General features: G+C 41.8%; 1 protein-coding gene across 4 annotated transcripts in view; it reads right to left on the reverse strand.

The window, feature by feature from the left end:
• Positions 1-19,162, reverse strand: part of CELF2 (CUGBP Elav-like family member 2) — a 202,712-nt gene that overhangs the window by 66,617 nt on the left and 116,933 nt on the right. For all 4 annotated transcript variants that reach the window (XM_082308655.1, XM_082308656.1, XM_082308657.1 and 1 more), the window contains exons 4-5: positions 10,330-10,378; positions 1,756-1,890 (exon numbers count right to left, since the gene is read on the reverse strand). In XM_082308655.1, coding sequence (XP_082164781.1) covers positions 1,756-1,890; positions 10,330-10,378 — 184 coding nt within the window. The remainder of the gene's footprint in view (positions 1-1,755; positions 1,891-10,329; positions 10,379-19,162) is intronic.

Genomic DNA, 19,162 nt, shown 5'->3' on the forward strand with positions numbered 1-19,162 from the left:
TTCTATGGATCCCAGGAAAGATCCATTTCTTTGTTCGGTGATGCTGAGGAGTCAGTTAAACCTTCTTGGGGCTCAAAACATCTGATGCCCAGATCTTGCTATTTCAGCAGTTACTTAGCTCCTTTCCCACTTGTGTCTTTCATCACCCCTTCTCTGTGCTACTTACAAAATGAAATCAGTGAAAATCAGAAATATTTGTTTTGCCTCAATGTTGGGTCTAGAAAGATAATGACAGCACTCGACTCCATCACTTAACATTCATTACTGAGCTGCAGGAACCGACCTCAGACCTTTCCCCGGTCTTCTCCAAGGCAAAAGCCATGATCCTGAGGCTCTCCTTGCCTGAATAGACTGCTGCATTCCAGCCCCAAAAGTTTTGGGATCGCAGATTAAGCATGCATAAATGTAAGTGTGTAATTTTCTTGGGGCTCCCTATTTATTGTCAGAGTGTCTTTTCAACAAGTCCTTGTTATTCAGAAGTAGTATAGTAAGTGCTTTCAAGCAGCGCCATGAAATACAGGAATACCTGCAACTTCCCCTGCTGCAATTTATAGGCATTTTAAAGAAGCTGGGCTGCACACAAAACAAAAAAACCCCATGCACAAATTGTTGCACAAAATACTGTGGATTCCTGCCTACTGGAAACAAGTAGATCCAAAAGTAAAGAAAAATACCTATACCTATATCTATATGCAAAATGGGAACTATTATTTTTTCTGTGCCTTTTGAAAATGTAATAAAATGCATAAACTGTGCTTTCTATGTGTTTTTTTTTTTTTCTATAGAAACAGAAATGATGTTTTCACAGCTCCACACTCACACTTAAAATTACTTTACTCCCTGTGCCGTTAAATGGCCGTGGCTAGTGCCACAGCATCCTTCCCCACTGACAGACAGGACTATCACTATTTTCTTTTCCACTCAGCACCACCTGGCACTGACTTTTTGAGAACGTTCACGCTCCAAGAATAATTTCAGGTCCATATACCACGGAGTTAATATGCAGCCTGGGTCATCAATATACATTTATTTTCTTTTCAATATGTTTTCAGAGGGCCTTTTCCCAAAAGGCACTTTTGCACTCAAAGGGGATCACCGGCTATTGAAGTCTGTGCTGCACTTCATTTCCAAAGTTCAGGTCAGCCGCTTGATCGCTCTCGGTGGTGCTGCTTAACACCTCTGCCCTGATTTTTGGGTTGTGATAGAGGCACAAGCTTTAAAAGCTCTTTTTACAAAGTTTTGTCCAGGCAAAGCTCTCAAGTTCAAGCGAACCTCTTTGTTTCTGAGTTACAGCAGACCTATGTTTTGCATATAGTTAGAGAAAACACAGGAATGGAGGAGATATAGTGCTACAAGGTGGGCCAGTTCCCATGACCCTGTATGCCTTCAAGCAGTCATTTACAGTCCTTTTTTTTTTCGGCCTTATGCTACAAAGCAGAAATGGGGTCAGGGAAGGATCTTTGATTTTGTGAGAGCACAAAACTGAGGGTGTTTTCTCAGGGTGCAAAGGAACCTTTGCAGCTGACAAACAGGGCGATAACACAAGTTAATATGTTGGCACCGAGACCTTTCTGACACTGGAAATAAAAGGTGATAATTTCAGTCACTGTGAAAAGTTCACGTGGGTACCTTCATCACGTGGGACATATTGCAGCGCAACCTCTAGCTGCAGACAGCGGCTATGCCTACCCTGGCTGTGACATATAGCTCCCAATTAGCACTTAAGGAAAGAGACTTTACAGACTGCACACTCACCTCGGCTCAGCCCATCCGGTCCCCGAAGGATTCTGCATTCTTCTATCTGGCCGAACGGAGAAAACATCACCCTGATATCATTCTCATTACACTTCTTCGAAACCATTCCTATGAACAATTTTCTGTCTTCCACAGCTAGAAGATAAAAATAATGAATGAGCAAAGGCCATTTCATCTTTTTCCTGTGATCAATGCTTCATTACCACATCAAACCAAGCTCCAGTCATGTGAGTCTGGCTCTGTAACTGAAGACAAGTCCTAAGGCAAACACTTTATACTTACAACCTCCCTTCCCCCCTTTTTCCCCCACCCCAAATCTCTCATTTTTCTTTCTCTCTCTCCTTTTTCTAGTGGTGCTTGCTGTTTATGTAACATATTAATTGGCTGCCTTAGTCATTCTGCATATGCCTCCCCATCATGGCTTCTAAGAGAAAAGCACGCTGTTAGAGAGACTTGTAAAGATATCTTTGCATAGATTTTAATTCAGATAAATTCCCTTACCTCCCTCATGTATGAAAGAAATCATGACAGGGGTGAGGGTGAAGAAGGGATTGTGCACGTAATGATACAAGCTAATGAAAAATATTCCTGAGAAATGTTTTGAGAGACAGGCTCCTATCTGAGCTTTCAATTTCAACCAACCTAATGTGTGGCACTCGAAAGGCAGATGTGTAACGACTGCTCTGGAAAAAGAATGCATTGAATTTTCCTGTTTTTTTTTCAGACTGACACAGCTCTCTCCCCTCCAAGAGGACACAAGGCATATTCCAGGGCATCACTTTAACAAGGGGGCTGCATAATGCTTTCCCAGCGCCAAACCCTTTGATTTGTAATGATGCTGAGTTTGCAAAAAAACACGAAAAAGGTGCTTTACCTGAATTATTGGTAGAATATTTCCTGCCTGCATTGTCACCAAAATCAGCAAAAGCTAGACTGCTGCAGCAGGACACATGCAGTCCTGTTAATCAAACTCAAATTTACAGGACTAAAGCTGTGGACTCTTGTCAAAAATGAAATAGGTCATCAAAACTTAATTCACCCTGGAAAGACTTAAAAATGTTAACACACCCTCCCATCTACATTAAACCAAAAATCTAAGTGCTTTTTATACAGTATATACACCAGTGCTTTCGTCTTCTCTTGAAATGGCATGTAAATCCAATTCACTGTTAATGAGCAGACGGTCAGAGTTTGCGGGCAAGCAAAAAGTGAAGGAAAGCTTTACTCCAGAGAGTCTTCAGTGCACTTACTTATTTCTATTATTGTGCAAATTATTTTTGAAACAAAGTATTTTCATTTCTGGGCTTACAAAAAAAAAAATAAAAATCTTCCCTTGCTCCCCAACTCTCTCTCCTGTATTAGCACGAGTTTGTCAAATGGAATAAATTGCAGCTGAGGAAGAAGAAACTGCATATATTTTCATAGGATTTTGTTTGTGTTATACTTCAACATTTTAAGTGCATTTAGTAATTTCAAGCAGAAAAAGAAGAGGTTCGTGTTTATTGATCATGAGAGGTGTTTGAAGTAATTTTTTCCTTAGAATCGCTGAGTTTAAAAAGTATTTGTAGCTTTTATACAAGCAAGCACCAAGACCAGGCATTTTTCAGAATCCAAAACAGAGACCAGTCCCTACAATCCTAGCTTCTCACTCTACAAGCTTGCAAGAAAATTGGCGTGAATTTAACACCTAGGAGAAGTTTTTCTCAGCAGAGATTCCTCAAGACTCAATATTTTCATTCACACTTTATATTGAGGTTCCACATGCAGGTTAACCCTCCAGAAAGGGTTAACAAATGATGAATGCATGGCATGAGCCAGTTATATACAGATCAGGAGCTGAATATGAGGGATTGCAAATAAGACCTGCAAGTTGGGATTTTTATATATATATATATATACACACACACATATATGTGTGTGTGTGTATATACATATATTTATGTCTTACAATGACACTTTACATCTGATGCTTAATATATGATTGGCCTTGATGCTGCTAGTAATTACTTTAAGGATGGTAAAACTGACTTGCCTTGCTCACAGCCACAGGGAGAGTCTAGGTAGTCACTTTTGCCGGTGGAAGAATGCCTGTAACTTGGCTGCTTACAATTCCTGTATTGCCTTGAGTAATCTCTTTGAGGAAGGTGGCTGGCCAGCCTGTCCCCTCGAGAACAGCCACACACTATGGCCAGGCTGCAGGAAAGGGCATGAGGCAAGGAACCTAGCTGGGCTGCCAGGTATGGACTTCTCCGTACCACAAACCGAGGTCAGGCTGGGGGTTGCCTTGGTGCCAAGCATGGGTCCAAGCATTGCCTTCTGCTCTGTGTTATGAACCTCTTTTAACTTCTGCCTTTGTGTCAGCTAGTACTGGCCAGTTTAAATTTGGGTTGATTTTAGGCTTGAAATACAGTGTGCAGGTCTACCCTAAGGGTGACTAGATCCCAGCCCTCTCTTAAAAATAGCTGCTGGCTGAGTTGGACGAATGCCTGCCACACCAGCCCAAAGGACGCCCCTTGGGTCCTGCTTAGGTGCAAGGACAAAGACCCAAACCAACGAGATTCACACGGAGATGCAAAAGAAATGAGATGCAAATAGGAAGGCTTTGTTTTAATTTTCCAAAGAGTAGCAGACAACAAACTCCCCACCGGCCTCCTTCAGTTTCTCTAGTAAACCTATAAATATGCCATTTAACTAACATGATTTGCAGGTTTTCAGCTTGAGGGTGATTTTATAGTAAATTAAACATCCAGCTCCCGTGTACTGTACATCTTAAAAATGCAGATTTCACAAAGAATGTTCAGAGTACAGAAAACATATTGATATGATGACGTGCTCTGCATTCACTGCTATTAGTCAGCGCTGATCAGTGTTGAAGCTTAAGAAAATTGCTATTCTTTTTTGGCTAGGGGCCCAGCATAAAAAAACATTTAAAGGGACAATTGTCAGGATCAAAATGACACATTTTCACTCCATCTGATAGAACATCTGACATTATTAGGCTGAAACAGTTTTTAGCGATATAGTCTCATGCTGAGAAAGGAATGCTTTTTCACCTCCGTAAGACTGGCTGTCCGGATTTGTTTCTGCATTTTTGGTCAGCCACTTCTCTCCTTTCTTTCTAAAATGAATTCTTACCTGCCATGCAGGCATGGTTTGAGAATCAAGTAGACAAAGGACTGCAAGAAATATGGGTCAAACGTATTTAGAGGTTAGCAAACTTCCCTTTTGATCAGCCAAGCCTGCTGATTTGCCTGTGCCTGTTGGGTTGCTCCCATAGGCTATAAAATGAGGAGCCCAACATTAAACACACGCGACCCAACAAAGCGTCGAGATTGGGAAAGGTGCTACCTGCTGCTGGTTGGAGAAAGGATGGCAGTCCATAGCCATCTCACCTAACTTTAGACATCTACAGTTTAGGTGTTCAATTTTAGTCTCAGCTAAAATGTTACCAATTGGCTGTTGTCAATGCCAAGAGATCAGCTCCTCCAAAGAGTGCCTGATCTCACCTCTCCCAGCAAGGCAGGATGGCTTGTTTCATGGGAGTCTCTCCCCTGCTACTGACAGTAGATAGGGCTGTTACCTTCCAGCCAACTCTCAAAACTTGGTCATCATGATAACGCATACATGTCCTGAGCTCCAGCTGCAGGGACAGGAGGAATAAATGAGCTCTGAGGGACTGGACAAAGCTTGGGAGCTGCGAGTGCTTTGGGCGAGCACAAGGGTCAGCACCTGTGTGCGCATCTCATAAGCATTTCACTGCTGCTTGATAATTCTCTCTCCCACACTAGGGGTAGGTTTCAATAATTCAAACTCCAGAAAATGAATGAAAATTTTTTGGCAAGCCTTTGATATCATTATTTCTGAACCTTGCTCATAGGCCTAGTTGTACTTCTGGCTATTTTGCACTGCTCTGGGGGCATGAAGGAGATACAAGCATCTGGAAGCAGCTAGTAGGATGGGGTGGCTGAGTACCTCTCGTTGATGGAGCAGAAGCAGCCAAAAGGTCACAGCGAACAAGGCCTGAAGTTCTAGTTACATGAAGGAAGGTGTGAAACTGCACAGTAACTAATTACGGGGTTTACCTCTGATCCCCCCAAACATATTACAAACGCAGGTTAGCTACGCTGCCAGGGCAGTTAGTGCAACAGATCCAGGGCTAAGCGTGCTGGATTTGGGGTGGGAATCTTTTGCCCAAATGAAGGAACCCTGTGTGACGAGGCATAGATATCTGTTTCAAAGTGAGAGGAGTTGTTCTCGTAACTCCATCATGACTAGCTCTGCAATCGCTAGCACGGGTGCCTAAGTACTGTGTTTGAATCCAGAGGGCTACGTTAGCCATCAAAGGTTAGCTGAGATTAAGTCTGCCTCTGCTGGGGGAGGGCTTTTTTCAAACCCAGCCTCCTGCTTCTGACAGAAGCAACTTGCAGAATAACATGCTGAAGGGTCTAATTTTTTAGCTTTACTCAATTTACTTCAGTAATGAGCATTTCTTGCAGGCTGTATTAGATCGCTTGTGCTAACCCAGGAGAATAAAGGAGTAGAGATTATTTTCTGTACGCTACAGAAGAATTAAACCCTGTAATGGGAAATCTCCCTGAAGATTCAACAAACTTTCTTTTTCTCTATTATAAACCCCCAAAACTCTGTCCTGAAAAATCAGTTATATCCCTTTATTATACATTTTTGAGGAGTCCAGTCAGTTGAAGAGTGCATTTTCCATCCAGAAGTTGCCTTCTCGTTTGAGCAAATCAAGAAATAGTTAATTATGTATATATATTATTTTTTCATCCAGAAGGGAAGGGGGGAAACAGACTTTTTATCCCTATTTGTAAGCCTGTGAAAAACCCTTGCATACAATCTGTCAAAGTCACACCTGGATCTGGAGCTGCCTGCATTAATTATCAACTTTTCTATGTGTTAGTGCTAACATATGGCATTTAATTACTCCCTCCAAATCGGCAAAGTTGTGCCACTTAGAATTTCAAACTTATTTCTTCAAGTTTTCACTAATAAAATAAATAAAATTAAATTACAAGATCACTCAGCACCCCCCCCCCGCCCCCCCACCCCTTTTTTTTTTTAAATAGAGAATTTTGTCATTTTCCCTGAAGTGGTGATGCTTGATCCATTTAAGAGCATACTGTCCTCAGGATATGTGCCTGAAAGTACTGACTGCATTCAAATCCTGATCCAAGAAACATTTAAGTATTTGCTAAATTTTAGCATATTAATGGCCATAGACAGAGTCAAGCATGTGTTTATGTGCTTTTCAGCATTAGAATGCAGGAACTCCCTTGGTTTGAAAAAGGGAAAATATCCTTAAATGGACAAATACTGTGAGTGATTAACAGTTGAGATGAATCTAGCAATGGTAGAGTCTTCAAACTCTTGAAACCATGTTTTTCTAGCAGGTAATCCTTAACAAAAACTTTGTAGATAGGTTAAAATAACCACCTAGCAAATAAAGGTGGTCAGACTAGACCTAATGGGTCATCAGAACAGGACACACTACAAAATTCATCCTCTGAAAATCTTTCAGGAATGTTACATTTCTCAACAATAAAAGTCTTTTCAGAATCCTCTCAGGTAGACAAATTAATTAGATGTAAAGGCAAGTTTTTCCCCATCAACTCCAGCTGCTAAAAGCTCGATGGAAGAAATTAAGCTTTGTTTCATCTGCATAAGCAGAGTCAGACACATGAGCTATTGTACACATGAAGGAATGGAGACGATTGCATAGATCTATCAGCCTACCCATAAGAAAACAGATCTTCAGGTTGCTAAGAGAGTCCTAATCCTGCAGAAGTGCCCAGGCACTTATTCAAACGTGTGCAGGAGCTGCCTCTTCCATACCCATCTCCCAGTTTCCACAAGGAGAGCTTGGCCTTTTGTGCTAAAGGACAGGTTTCTGAAGCGATGTCTACATCTAAAGACAGGAACAGTGATGGGGAAGGAGGAGCATTTCATCCTGGTACTCCTGGACTCAGATGCTCATTCAAACCTTTTTGCAAGGGACATGAGATGGGGAGGGGACATCTTATCACACAGCAAATACTGTTCTTTGAAAACCTCTGTAAGATGAATGAGGAGTCCTTGCCTTCCTTCCTGTGGAACCTGAAAGGTCTTAAGCCTTCACAAACATATGCAAGCTCAGAGGAATTGGAATGAGTGTTCAGCCTCTCCTACATATCTTTCCACAAGCTACCTGGAAATTTTGACCAAGAGAATTTCTTTAACCTCTTTGAAACTTGAGAAACACCACTTTACTATGAAATGTAGTGGGATCCTCCTAGTACTCAGAAATCAAAGGGTTTCAAGCCTTCCTCAAAAGCTCAAACACCACACATGATGAAAACCAAGATGCCTTGGCATGATTTCTTTCTTTTCCCCTTTGAACTTACCAATCTGGTTGAAGAGGTACACTTTACAATTTGCTGTTGGCACAGATAATATACCTCCTCAGATGGATAGCCTGAAGCATACGGGAAACACGTGCCAAACAGGCCTCCGCATCCCCCATGCTGCTGTTCTTTCTCTTTTCGGCTTGCCAAGCTACTTGCAAATTCTCACCTCCTCCACGGATCCCATGCCTACACCCCGTCTTTCCAAGGAGCTGTACCATTGTTACCATCATCATGGTATTAGTTTGCCTTCTGTTTCCCCAGTCATTAGAAAAGAAGAGTTCACCACCCACAGAACCTGCCTACCAGAAGTATCTACACCCTTCAGGAGCCTAAATTTAAAAAGGTATTTAATTTGACAACTGCAGCCTCTGATCAGCCAGTTTTTTCCCCAAAATACAAAGGCAGGTAAAAAAAAAAAAAAGCCAAAAAAAAAAAAAAGCCAATCCTTCATAATTTTCATGATACCGATAGGTGCAAGAGAATACTCCGAAGATTAAGGGTATTCCCACAGTGCAGACAGAAGTATCATGCAGATAATCCTGGTCTAACAGCAGCAGAAGCTAACCTACCCGGCTTTCCAAGCAGGTGCTATTTGCAAAGCAAGACAGAATTTGCACAATTCCCCATAGCGCTTTGCCAATATGTTCAATCTCCTTTAGGAAGCAAAACTTCAGGCAATGAACAAGTAACTCATTGGGAGTCTATTTTGGCCCATTGCCTCTTATTTTTCTCATTTGCCAAGGAACTTGAGGTGAAATTTATCTTTGGAAGAAGAACCCATGGAGGCTATACTTGGTTCAGAGGGTCCAGGCCAATGTTCCTGTACCTAAGGCAAAATTTTGCCCACTGCAAGCACAATAAACACTACGGAGTAGAGTTTGGATTCCAACAGCAAAATTCTCCTTGACGACAGTGGTGCTTGAAAAGTTTGGTCCTCCTGCCCATGCAGGTGCCTTGGCCTCTCTTCTGATCGTTCAAAGAAATCAACAAATCACGGCTAAAACTCAACCCAAGAGAGAGAACACCGCTCCCTTACAAATGGGTGATGGCTCAAATTTCCTGTGCTTGTGGCCAGTTTTGTTTTGAAAGTTGTCATAATAGGAAAGCTAGCATAATGTGAAGTTTTAATTTCCTTCCAAACTTTATAATCCTTGGAGAAGCCTGAAAATGGGATGCACTACAATTAGCAAAAAAGAAGCCTTAAAAAAGCCTTGCGGAGAGATTTAGAGCCCAATCATAATTTACATTTGCAGGTATGTAGATCTCTAAGTGCACGGCTTCTGCCCTGATTACTAATTAATGAGGTGCAAAGATGCCTGTTGGAGGAACCAGCTCTGATTATGTGGGCCTTATGGGAAAATGAAGCTCTTGCAATCTAAGAAGGCAGATGATATCTTTAACATATATTTTAGAAAATTACAGGAACAAATCAAGGGGCAAAATATACACATGTATATATTTTTAAAGAATCACACACCGCCAGGCTGCGTTACCATCCGATTATCTTATTTCCTTGAATATACAAACCTGGCATGTTTAATAGGTTTAGCATGCTGTCTATTTTGCATGTCATATACATCCACTTAGGCAGTACCCTAGTATTCTGAACGGATATTACTGTCATTATAGCATTCATTTTACAAACGTTAAGAGGAATAAGTATACAGGGAGCTGTAAGGTGGGTTTCCCAGTTCAGAACCAAGCATATGATTAAAACCTAAATTTGGCTCAAATTCAGAACAGCATCATTCTATAAAAAGGAAGTTTAGGCAAATGTTTAAGGCCCATCAGCTGCTCACATGGTTTGTTAACATGGGAATGGTTTTTGTTTCTTTTCACCATTAAATTTTCATCTCTATCTTATCAATAGCAGGTGCTCCTGCATCACCTCGCTGCTAGGGGAACACAAGGGAAAGACGTGTAGCGAGGCAGACCGTGACATACAGCAGGTACAAGGAAGACTGTTTTTCAGAATATTTCCTTCCTTCTTTAAAGCTGAGGACAAACGGGAGTTCAGAGCAGGTCAATATCTTCCCCAACATGTCAGGTGTAGGGAAACTACCTCATATTGTTTTCACCACACAAGGAGTAATGCAAAAACTCTCACAATGTTGCGTTTGCTTTAGTTTAGAGAGAGTCACAATTAAGTAAAAATAAATTAAACACATACCATTTGACTTTTCACTATCTGCGGGTTTCATCTGAATAGGATGATGCATCTAAAAACAAAAATGAAAGAGAGTAAGGCAGGTTGGATAGTCACAAAAATCAAGAATCATATTTTTAATGAAGGGCTTAAAGGATACGTGATTAATATTAAACATGTTGAAATGATAGAAATTCAAAATAACACTATATTATAGGCTTTTAACAAAAAATAAAATGGTAAAGGAGCATTTTATAACCACGAAGATTAAAAAAAATAGATCATTGGGCCCACAGGACTCATATAAAACTTTAATTTGCTGTATCTAGTTTCAGAAGACCTCTAAAGTTACAGCCCTTGTTAGTTTATGGCATGCTTGGTTTCTGTTTTACCAACTTTTCTTCCTTGAGCTCAACCACTGCCAAAACCGAGATGGAATTTTCAAGTAATTTAAGAGCTAGCAAGCATTTCAAGCATACTCAGAGGAGTTCAGTTTGACAAATGAACTTGGCTTGTAATTAAAAAAACATGTGCTGATTCTTTCAGGACTGAAGAGGAAGAGACTTGTGCCTCCTATAATGGCTTCCTATAACTGTTTAGTATCTCATCTTTTTCTTTTTTTTTTTTTTTAAGAATATGTTGTGCATTCATTCATAAGGCTTCCATCACAACACGGCGCAATTCTGGCTTCCATAAAACCTCCTCGTACTTTTTCCTTTTCAACCTCTTCCTCCGTTCATGTCCCTCTTACTGCAAAAGAAACTGATCCCTGTGTGCAGCACGCTGTGCTGAACATCCCATGGCATCCTACCTCAGCACTCTCGGTATGGGGTGTCCTCAGCTTTCATTACTAAATGATGCTTCCCCCACATTGAACTGTTGATAACTCCAACAAAATTTTTAGGAACGGTGTTTTCTGTTGTTTCAGGAATGGCAACACCACAACAGCTGAGCTCCTTCTGATCAGAGCGCGTGGCATTTCCACTGGACATTGGCTATAGCCAGCCCTATGTCCTATTCCTACGGATTCAGGGAAATTTTGTTACAGCTTCTCAAAAGCCTTCAGAACTGACCTCATATTGAATTTCAGTGTGGGAGACATTTAAGCTTGCAAAAAAATCCCACTTTTCTTTCATTGGGCTCTGCAGAATTGCTGGGATGTGGCTGCACAAACCTTCCGGCAGCAGCAGGGCCACTGCCTTTTCTCTCTTCAGCAATTCCTCACCATTTCACATGAGCATGTAAAAAAATCCATGCTCTTTTTGCTTTTGCATCATTTTTTAGTGCAGCAGAGCCACGTAGTGCCTGAAAATGTCAGAGGCAATTCCATTTTTTTAATAAAAGACTATTATGGCAAACTTTGGGAAACAAAAACAGCTGAGCAGGAGAGAACATCCATGCGCTCATATCAAACGTGCTTTCAAAGCAGCACAGAAAACCAAATCTGCATTGCTTTTGGTGGAGTCACTTAACCACCAGGGACACAGTTGCTAGATTCTTTAGAAAATACAAAATACTGCTGTGAATGTTTCCCTACGATTTACTCAAAGTCCAGAACACTCCCTGGCCCTGCAAATCAATGCATTCCTTGTACCGCTGGCAACACTCCCCACTGTGCCCTAAGGAAAAGGCAAAGCCACAAGGTGGATGTAGTCACCAGGATGCATAAATTTGCTTCAGTTTTAACAATTCTGTTCTCTTTGAATCATTTGTTTCCCAAATGGACTTTAATAGCCCAGCACTTGTCTGCCACCACTCTTATTCAATCTAATTTATAGAAAAAAGGGAACTTCTATTGTACTCTATCTTCTTTAACTAGTGCTTAACATTTATCCTGGCATCAACAATACATTGGGCACTGCAGGAGACTTCAAATCCATGGGAATGTGAAGCAGCACGTCCACTCAGCAAGCAAAAAGTGAAAGAAGAAAAAAGGTGTAACTTGCTCCATGAGCCCGTTGCAGCTATTGACGTCTGCGGAGCAATGGAGTGGTGAGAAAATAGAGGACAGAAAATCGAGTATTGTAAATCTGGGAATATGCAGGTTATAGAAGAAAAACCCAACCCAAATCCAGACCTTATGTAGACAGAGAATCTATCGCTCTTTCTAGCTACACTTACATGCCCCTGAGTGGAGATACTTTGAATACAGGAAATTCTAACAACATTAAAAACCTTTCACTTTTCAAACTGCCTGAACCAGAGAAGCCAACTTTAGACCAAATTCATGTGAAGAAGTTATTTTTGCAGCACCACGGTCAGAATATAAAGATCAGTGTCACCTGACAAACACAGTTACCACATCGGAAATCATCCTCATCTGTACGCATAATTACCCCCAGTTCATTAAGTCAGTAATCTGTTACGTTGGCAAAGCAAGAGGCAAGATTTAACAAGATGCTTCAACTGGGTTAACTTGATTTCAAACGTTCCTGCTAAAAAACCATGGCCCAAATTCTCTTCACACCAGCAAGCTGAAATCAGGAGTGATGCCGCTGTGCCTAACAAAATTATATCGGTGCAAAACTAATAAAAGATTCAGATCAGGCCTGGAGGGTTTAAACTGCAGAACACCCATGGTAAAATGGATGCGATACACAAACATGGCTTCAGCGAAGAGGAAGGTGGAAAAATACGTTACTGACAGTTTCCTAACATGAGAGGGCTCGTGTTGAAGCTTGTTTAACCCTGACCATCACCAATTGATACGTTAACAACCTTTAACACTAGATTCAATAAAACATGCCATTTATAACCTGAAATGGGTTTTACAGAGTCACTGGTTCGCATCTCATTAGTAAACTCATTGCTGACCTCTAGAGACAACTGCCGTGACAATACATATTATAAGCTCTCTACCCATAAAATATTTAAAAGTAAGTGTAAAAAAGAAAAGAAAAGAAAGGAATGAATCTCAAAGAAGTGTGCAGTGAATAAGAAAATTAAAGGGGCAGAAACAAAGGCTAAATAGGTACTATCCTTTCACTCTATGATGAGCAAAAGAGAAAATAATCTGTGCGTTTTATATCTTGCTTGTATAACTGCAGGCTATAAAATAATAAAATAGCTGTGCTTTCTGAGGCCCTCCAAAAGATTATAGATGATATAAACCTGTTTCAAATTAGATGCCACCCACTAGAATCATGTCATCTACTGAAGTGAAGGATTTCATGTCTTATCAGAAAGCTGTTATTGTAGCTATACATCACAAAGCCATACACTTATGGATCTCAAGGTAAGTGATTTCTCAGTATGTCTTGTCACACAGAAAAACAGGAAACATTTTCTTCTGTGCTTGCAGAAAGCTTTGTTTATAAAAATACAGTATTTATGAATGCACAGTTGCAATTAATAAATAGGCAAGAGTGAGAAAAGTAACTGCAGTAAATAATTTATATAGACATTAACATCACCCTGTGCTCAGACCCTATAGTAAAAGAGAACAACACAGCGCTCAGGCAAGTTCTTTCTGAGTGTGGGCAGCTTCCCCCGGCAAGCACCGTGCATGGGCATATCGAAACCAGACTGGAGAACAGGCTGTACGGAATAACCTCTCCTTGGCAATATTTTAGGGAGCTCTACGGGATGCAGTTGTGCCGCCAGGAACGGCACGACCTACCTTTCCTATAACCGCTCTCTATCCATAGGTCTCCAAACACACCATCAACACCGTTTTACAACTGAGAGCAGGCAAGCGCCTGTTGCCCAAGGTTGCGTGGTGCCTTGCGGCAGCGCTGGCAGCAAAGCGGAGGCTCCATCCGCTGCCTGCGCTGTCACGGAGGCCACCCAAAGCCCGAGGCCAAGCACGTCACCGCTCCTCCTTGGGCGCACCCCAAGCAGGGGTGCTGATGTGGTCCACGGGAACCAAAAAGGACAAGAAACAGTTGTCAAACATGCAATCCTGAAAATCCCCCTGAAATCAATGGGAATCTGGCTGCTGGCTATGTCGAGGGTAGCAGCAGAACTGAGCCATGGCCTAGAATTACAATCGACTAGTTACATCTTTTTTTTTCCCCTCTTTTTCCTGAGTCCATCCCACCGCATGTAAATATAACTTCAACAGAGGAAAAAAAGCCCAGCAGAGCAACCCAAAAACCTCTCAAAGGCACGCATCCTCTCCAGCTTTAGAGCCTCAAAGTCATCTTTTCAACAATAATAACGCTACCTATTTACATTCTTGTCAAAGCCATGTGACATCTGCATGGGAGAAAACAAGCTGGCTAAGAGTCTATTTCTGGCAAAAATATTGCAAGGAAATTAGATTAACCTGGGTGGAATTCTATCTGGGAATTTGGAGTCTGTCGTGGTGATTAAGTCATCATTTCTGTCAGATTACTCTAATCGGCTGTCAAATACGATTCCACAACCCCATCTGTAACTTGGCATCCTCGTTATTCAGTCGATGTTACCTTCTGTATACAAAACAAACACCAAACAAGGAGGTGTGTGCAGCCTAGCATTTAGTGGAGTTATTAGCTGTGATTACTATTGTGTGCTTGCACATTGCACGAGGTGATCAGCTTATGGCTTGTTTTATTTAGTCAGGGATGCTTCAAATCAGGTGTAATCTTAAGCCCGGAGCGCTAGGGGTGAATGGGGAAGAACCGTCTCCAGGCATGGCTGAGCATGGGATTGGCACGCTCTGAGTCACCGCCACGTCACCAGCAATTGCTTAAATCTCATTTCAGAGTCGTCAGCGTATTTGGTGGAAAGGCTTTTGGGTACCTACTTTCCATCCATTTTCTGAAGAGAAATGGGCACTTTGGTGTTCTAGGCAGGCTAAAGACTTCCCACAAGCAGTAATTTCTGCGAGTCAAGCAAGGTTTGCAGGCTGAGGCAGTCAACACTCTAAATGATCTGTATCAGTTGGTTTAATACGAGGTATTTTGTTACATATGTGAGTATGTTTGTCTTACAGAGGACTTTGGTGATTAAAAAGCAGGAAATGCCTTTCAGTGAAGATGAAGGAGCTGATGGGCTCAATTTGCTGCAGCTGTGTTGAGTCTGTGAAATTCGGGTGCCCTCAGCACCTCTGAAACTCTGGCCATGTAATTAGACTATGAAAAATCATTATTTATGGTCCATTGCAAAAACACTTTCATACATGATTACTACACCTATTAGCAGTTTTTATTCTGTTCCTGTCACTGCAGACTGCACATGCCTCGCTCCTGTCATTCCTTGTGCCTTGAGGAAAGAAAACCACTTGTCAAGAAAGGCCCCTGAATGCAGGTAAACCTGCCCATGCCTTCACCCAGCTCAGTATGTCAGTCAAAGACCACCTCCTAAAAGTCCTCTAAAATTAAGCACAGTGTGACTTTACACCATGGGAGTTTAGGGGATGTGGGTGGAGGACGTTATCCATGACTGCTCACTCCTTACCATTCTTCTCATCATCTTTCTACAACCCTTTAAAGCCACCAGCAGATTTCTAGAGCTCTTGGCCCTCTTTAGACCTGTCCGCTTTCTCTCTTCGCTGTCATCTGCCATGGCTATAAGTTTCTAGCCATGCCCCAGCTCAGTTTGTCCCTTACCTGTTGCCCTCACAGACCACATCGCAGGGAAACACAACACAAAATCGAGCTAAACCTACCCCAAGCAAAGGGTAAATTTGAAGAACTTGGGTTACTTGGGTAACATCCAAACCAAACGAACTGCAATAGGATTAAATAATGACAGCTTGCATGTATCTTGTCATTTCTAGCACTTTGCGACTTGCTTCTCGCTAGCATCAATCATTGTTGAAGCCAAAGGGGACTTCCTTCACATTTTGTACATCTCAGAATTGTAAAATGGCAGGAGAGAATGTGGGAGAGAGAAGAAGAGATGCCAGACCTTAATAAAACCCTAATATTCTCCTTGGGGGAAGGATTATAAATCCATAGACTTTTTGAAACCAATAGGAAAACCAAACACGAAGAAAATATTATGGAGCAGCAGGGACAGGCTAAGGGCACAGGAGAAGAAAAGCACCTAAAGAGGCATCAGCATGAAAAACAGTGGGAAGAATTTACGTTCTGTGCCTAACTCTGGTCTGGGAATGAATGTAAAGTTTTCTCCAAGCTCCTCATCCAATTAGTGATTGCAGCTTAATTACACCAGTAGTCCAAGGAAAAGAACCCAAATCTCTACCTGCCAGGTTCCTGAACACCTTCACCGAGTCTGGAAGTCCGGAAGGAATGTATTGACCTACCAAAGACTGGGGGAAGAAGAGAAAATGGTCCACAAGCACCAGAGAATTAAATGATTCTCAGCATCTTCAGAGATCATTGGTTTTCTGGATTATTATGTGCAGACACCTCTACACAGACCCCCAGCCCCTCGTTTCAGCTCTTAGCTCCCAAGTTTTTCGGTAGGATCCTTTTGGAGGAGCTCTTGAACATATTTTTCACATCACTTCAATGCCAACTGGTTTGGCTTTTTTAAGCCTTTGTGACTCACAAGTAATACAAGTTTCCCAGAAGTGGAAGAGGTATATTTTCCTATCGAAGAGAACTGTTTAGAACGACTTCTCTAGGGTCAAACTAACTTGAATTACACAGTCAATATCTGGCTACAGCTTCAGGGAACTTCTCCGGGAACTGGGAACAGTCTCTGAGGCCAAATAAATACTAGTGAATAAAAGAGGCAAGGGATCGCTCTCTGGCTCTTAAGAGAAGTGGTGTGGCACAGCTTGCATTTACACAGCTATACTTCTCCTTCCTCTCAAAACAGGATGCCCTTGTCCATACTGCCTCGCGGGAACAGTGTCTAGCCCATGTTTTTACCCCAAATATGCCCACACACCAGGCAGGAAAGTGCCTACCAGCACCGAGACCAATGCCGTGGTCCTGCTTGCTTTACCGGCACAGGCAGAGCTTTGGATTCCCAGTATTGGTTTAAATCATTTACCTTAGTTTATTCATGGGTAAAAGGAGCATAAATGTGCATCCGTCACATAGACTCTCACAAATAAATGCAAAGCAGTGGCTGTAACTGCCTGAGCGATGGCATAGCCAGAAGATTGTTTGCTGTCATCCTTTCATAAATCCCAATTTAAGGGATTTAAACTGTGTTAGGTATTCATACAATTTTAGTAGTAGAAGAATGTGGTCTGTTACTTGGCCTCCTAGATTACTGTCAGACATATATATATATATATGCATATTTTGGAGAGAGAACGAGAGGGAGGGAGGGAAGGAAGGAGGAAGGGAGAGGAGCAGGAGAAAATGAATATTGCTGCTGGGTGCCAAATATAGTTCATGCGGTAATGCATAACATCATTATTTTCTATTTAGAGCACAGAAACAAGCATATAGCTTGCTTAAAACAAGTTGTTTCTTTTACCGGAGAACACTAAACCTGCTGAAATACAATGACTTTTGGAAGCTTTCCAACTCAGTCATTTGCAATCCACTACACTCCATGTTTTAAATTCAAGTTAAATTGAACATTAGCTTGAGTGACTAAAAACAATGCTGTGCTTTAAAATAATAATAATATTCTAGCGATCCCTTCCGCAGTCCCCCCCCATCCTGCTGTTCCTCCCATACATTTAAAAGTTGTACCCTCATATAGAAATGAAAAAGTTGGCAGTCTTAGAAGTGACAACTTCACTTCCTACTGTTGCTCTGTTAGCAGTTCTCCATTTATTTAATTCCTTCATTTCTTACCACCCACACAAATGGCAACAACTCCAGGACACATGTGAGCCAAACGGACTGGAGATAAGGAAGGGTATGACCAAAATTTCTCTCTTCAAAGTCACATGGAAACCAAAGTGATTAACTATCTTTTCTTCAAACAAATGAGCCTTTACAGAACCTATTCAATCCTAAAAATAGACATTAAGTGGGATTCTATATCTTGTTGGGAATAATGCCTTGGGGATATTTTGTATCATCCGTGCTTAAAAAGCAAACCCATTAGACATCTGAGCAAAACGCCAGATATTATTTTAACAGCGAGAGTTATCCATCTCATCTGCAGCGGCAATAACTTTTGTTGACATTTTGCCAATTGAAGTTTGCATGCCAATGTTTTTTTTTTTTTTTCCTTTGCATTAAAACGATAAGGCACAGGAAGATAACAAAAGTCTCTCTGTGACATTAATTGACTCAGTTTTAACACCCATTCAAGGTAACTGTGAGGAGCAAAAATTACTGCCCACGTTTCTGAGCGGAAAACGAAGCGCGGTGAAGCGGCGATTTGCCCGGCGTCACGCAGGGAGGCCCTGCGCGGCCCAGAATGACTATCCGAAGGGAGGGAGCCGAGCTGGCCACACCGCAGCAGAGCCTGAGCTCCTCACGCTCTAATTGATTTCTCCTACTAACACCACTGCGAGGTGCTTACTGCTGCTATCTCTTTTTAGCAGAAAGGAAGACGATGAGGGAAAAAAGGCAGAGAGGCTATACGTGATTCATCTGGAGTTATTCCACAACCGAAGCCAAGTCTCTGAAGCCAAAATCTCGTGGTTTTATCACCAGGTATAGGTAAGGCATTAATGAGCGAGCGTACTCCACACAAGCATATTTTTTTTACAATGTTACTCCCTAGATATCCTACTCAAGAGGTAACATAAGAACCTGAAGCAGTGATCCAGGATAGCTGGAGGAACCAAATGCCAGCCAAGCTGCCGTGGGTTTGGGATCTCAGCTAATAACTAACACAGCCTTGCGCTGCATGGGGTGGATTTGCCCAGCATGACCTAAGATGCCAGGACTCAATTCCCAGCATGACACAAGCCTTACAGTCAATGTCTCACTGGACATGACTCAAGTGTTCTGAAGCCGTACTTTCTTCCATCTCCCTAGTCGGGCGTTGGCTTCCAGAAGTCAACAGGAGGTTGAGACTTAAAAAGGAGTACTTTTCCTTCAAA

This window comes from Platalea leucorodia (assembly GCF_965183815.1).
Source record: "Platalea leucorodia genome assembly, chromosome: 4".
NCBI lineage: Eukaryota > Metazoa > Chordata > Aves > Pelecaniformes > Threskiornithidae > Platalea > Platalea leucorodia.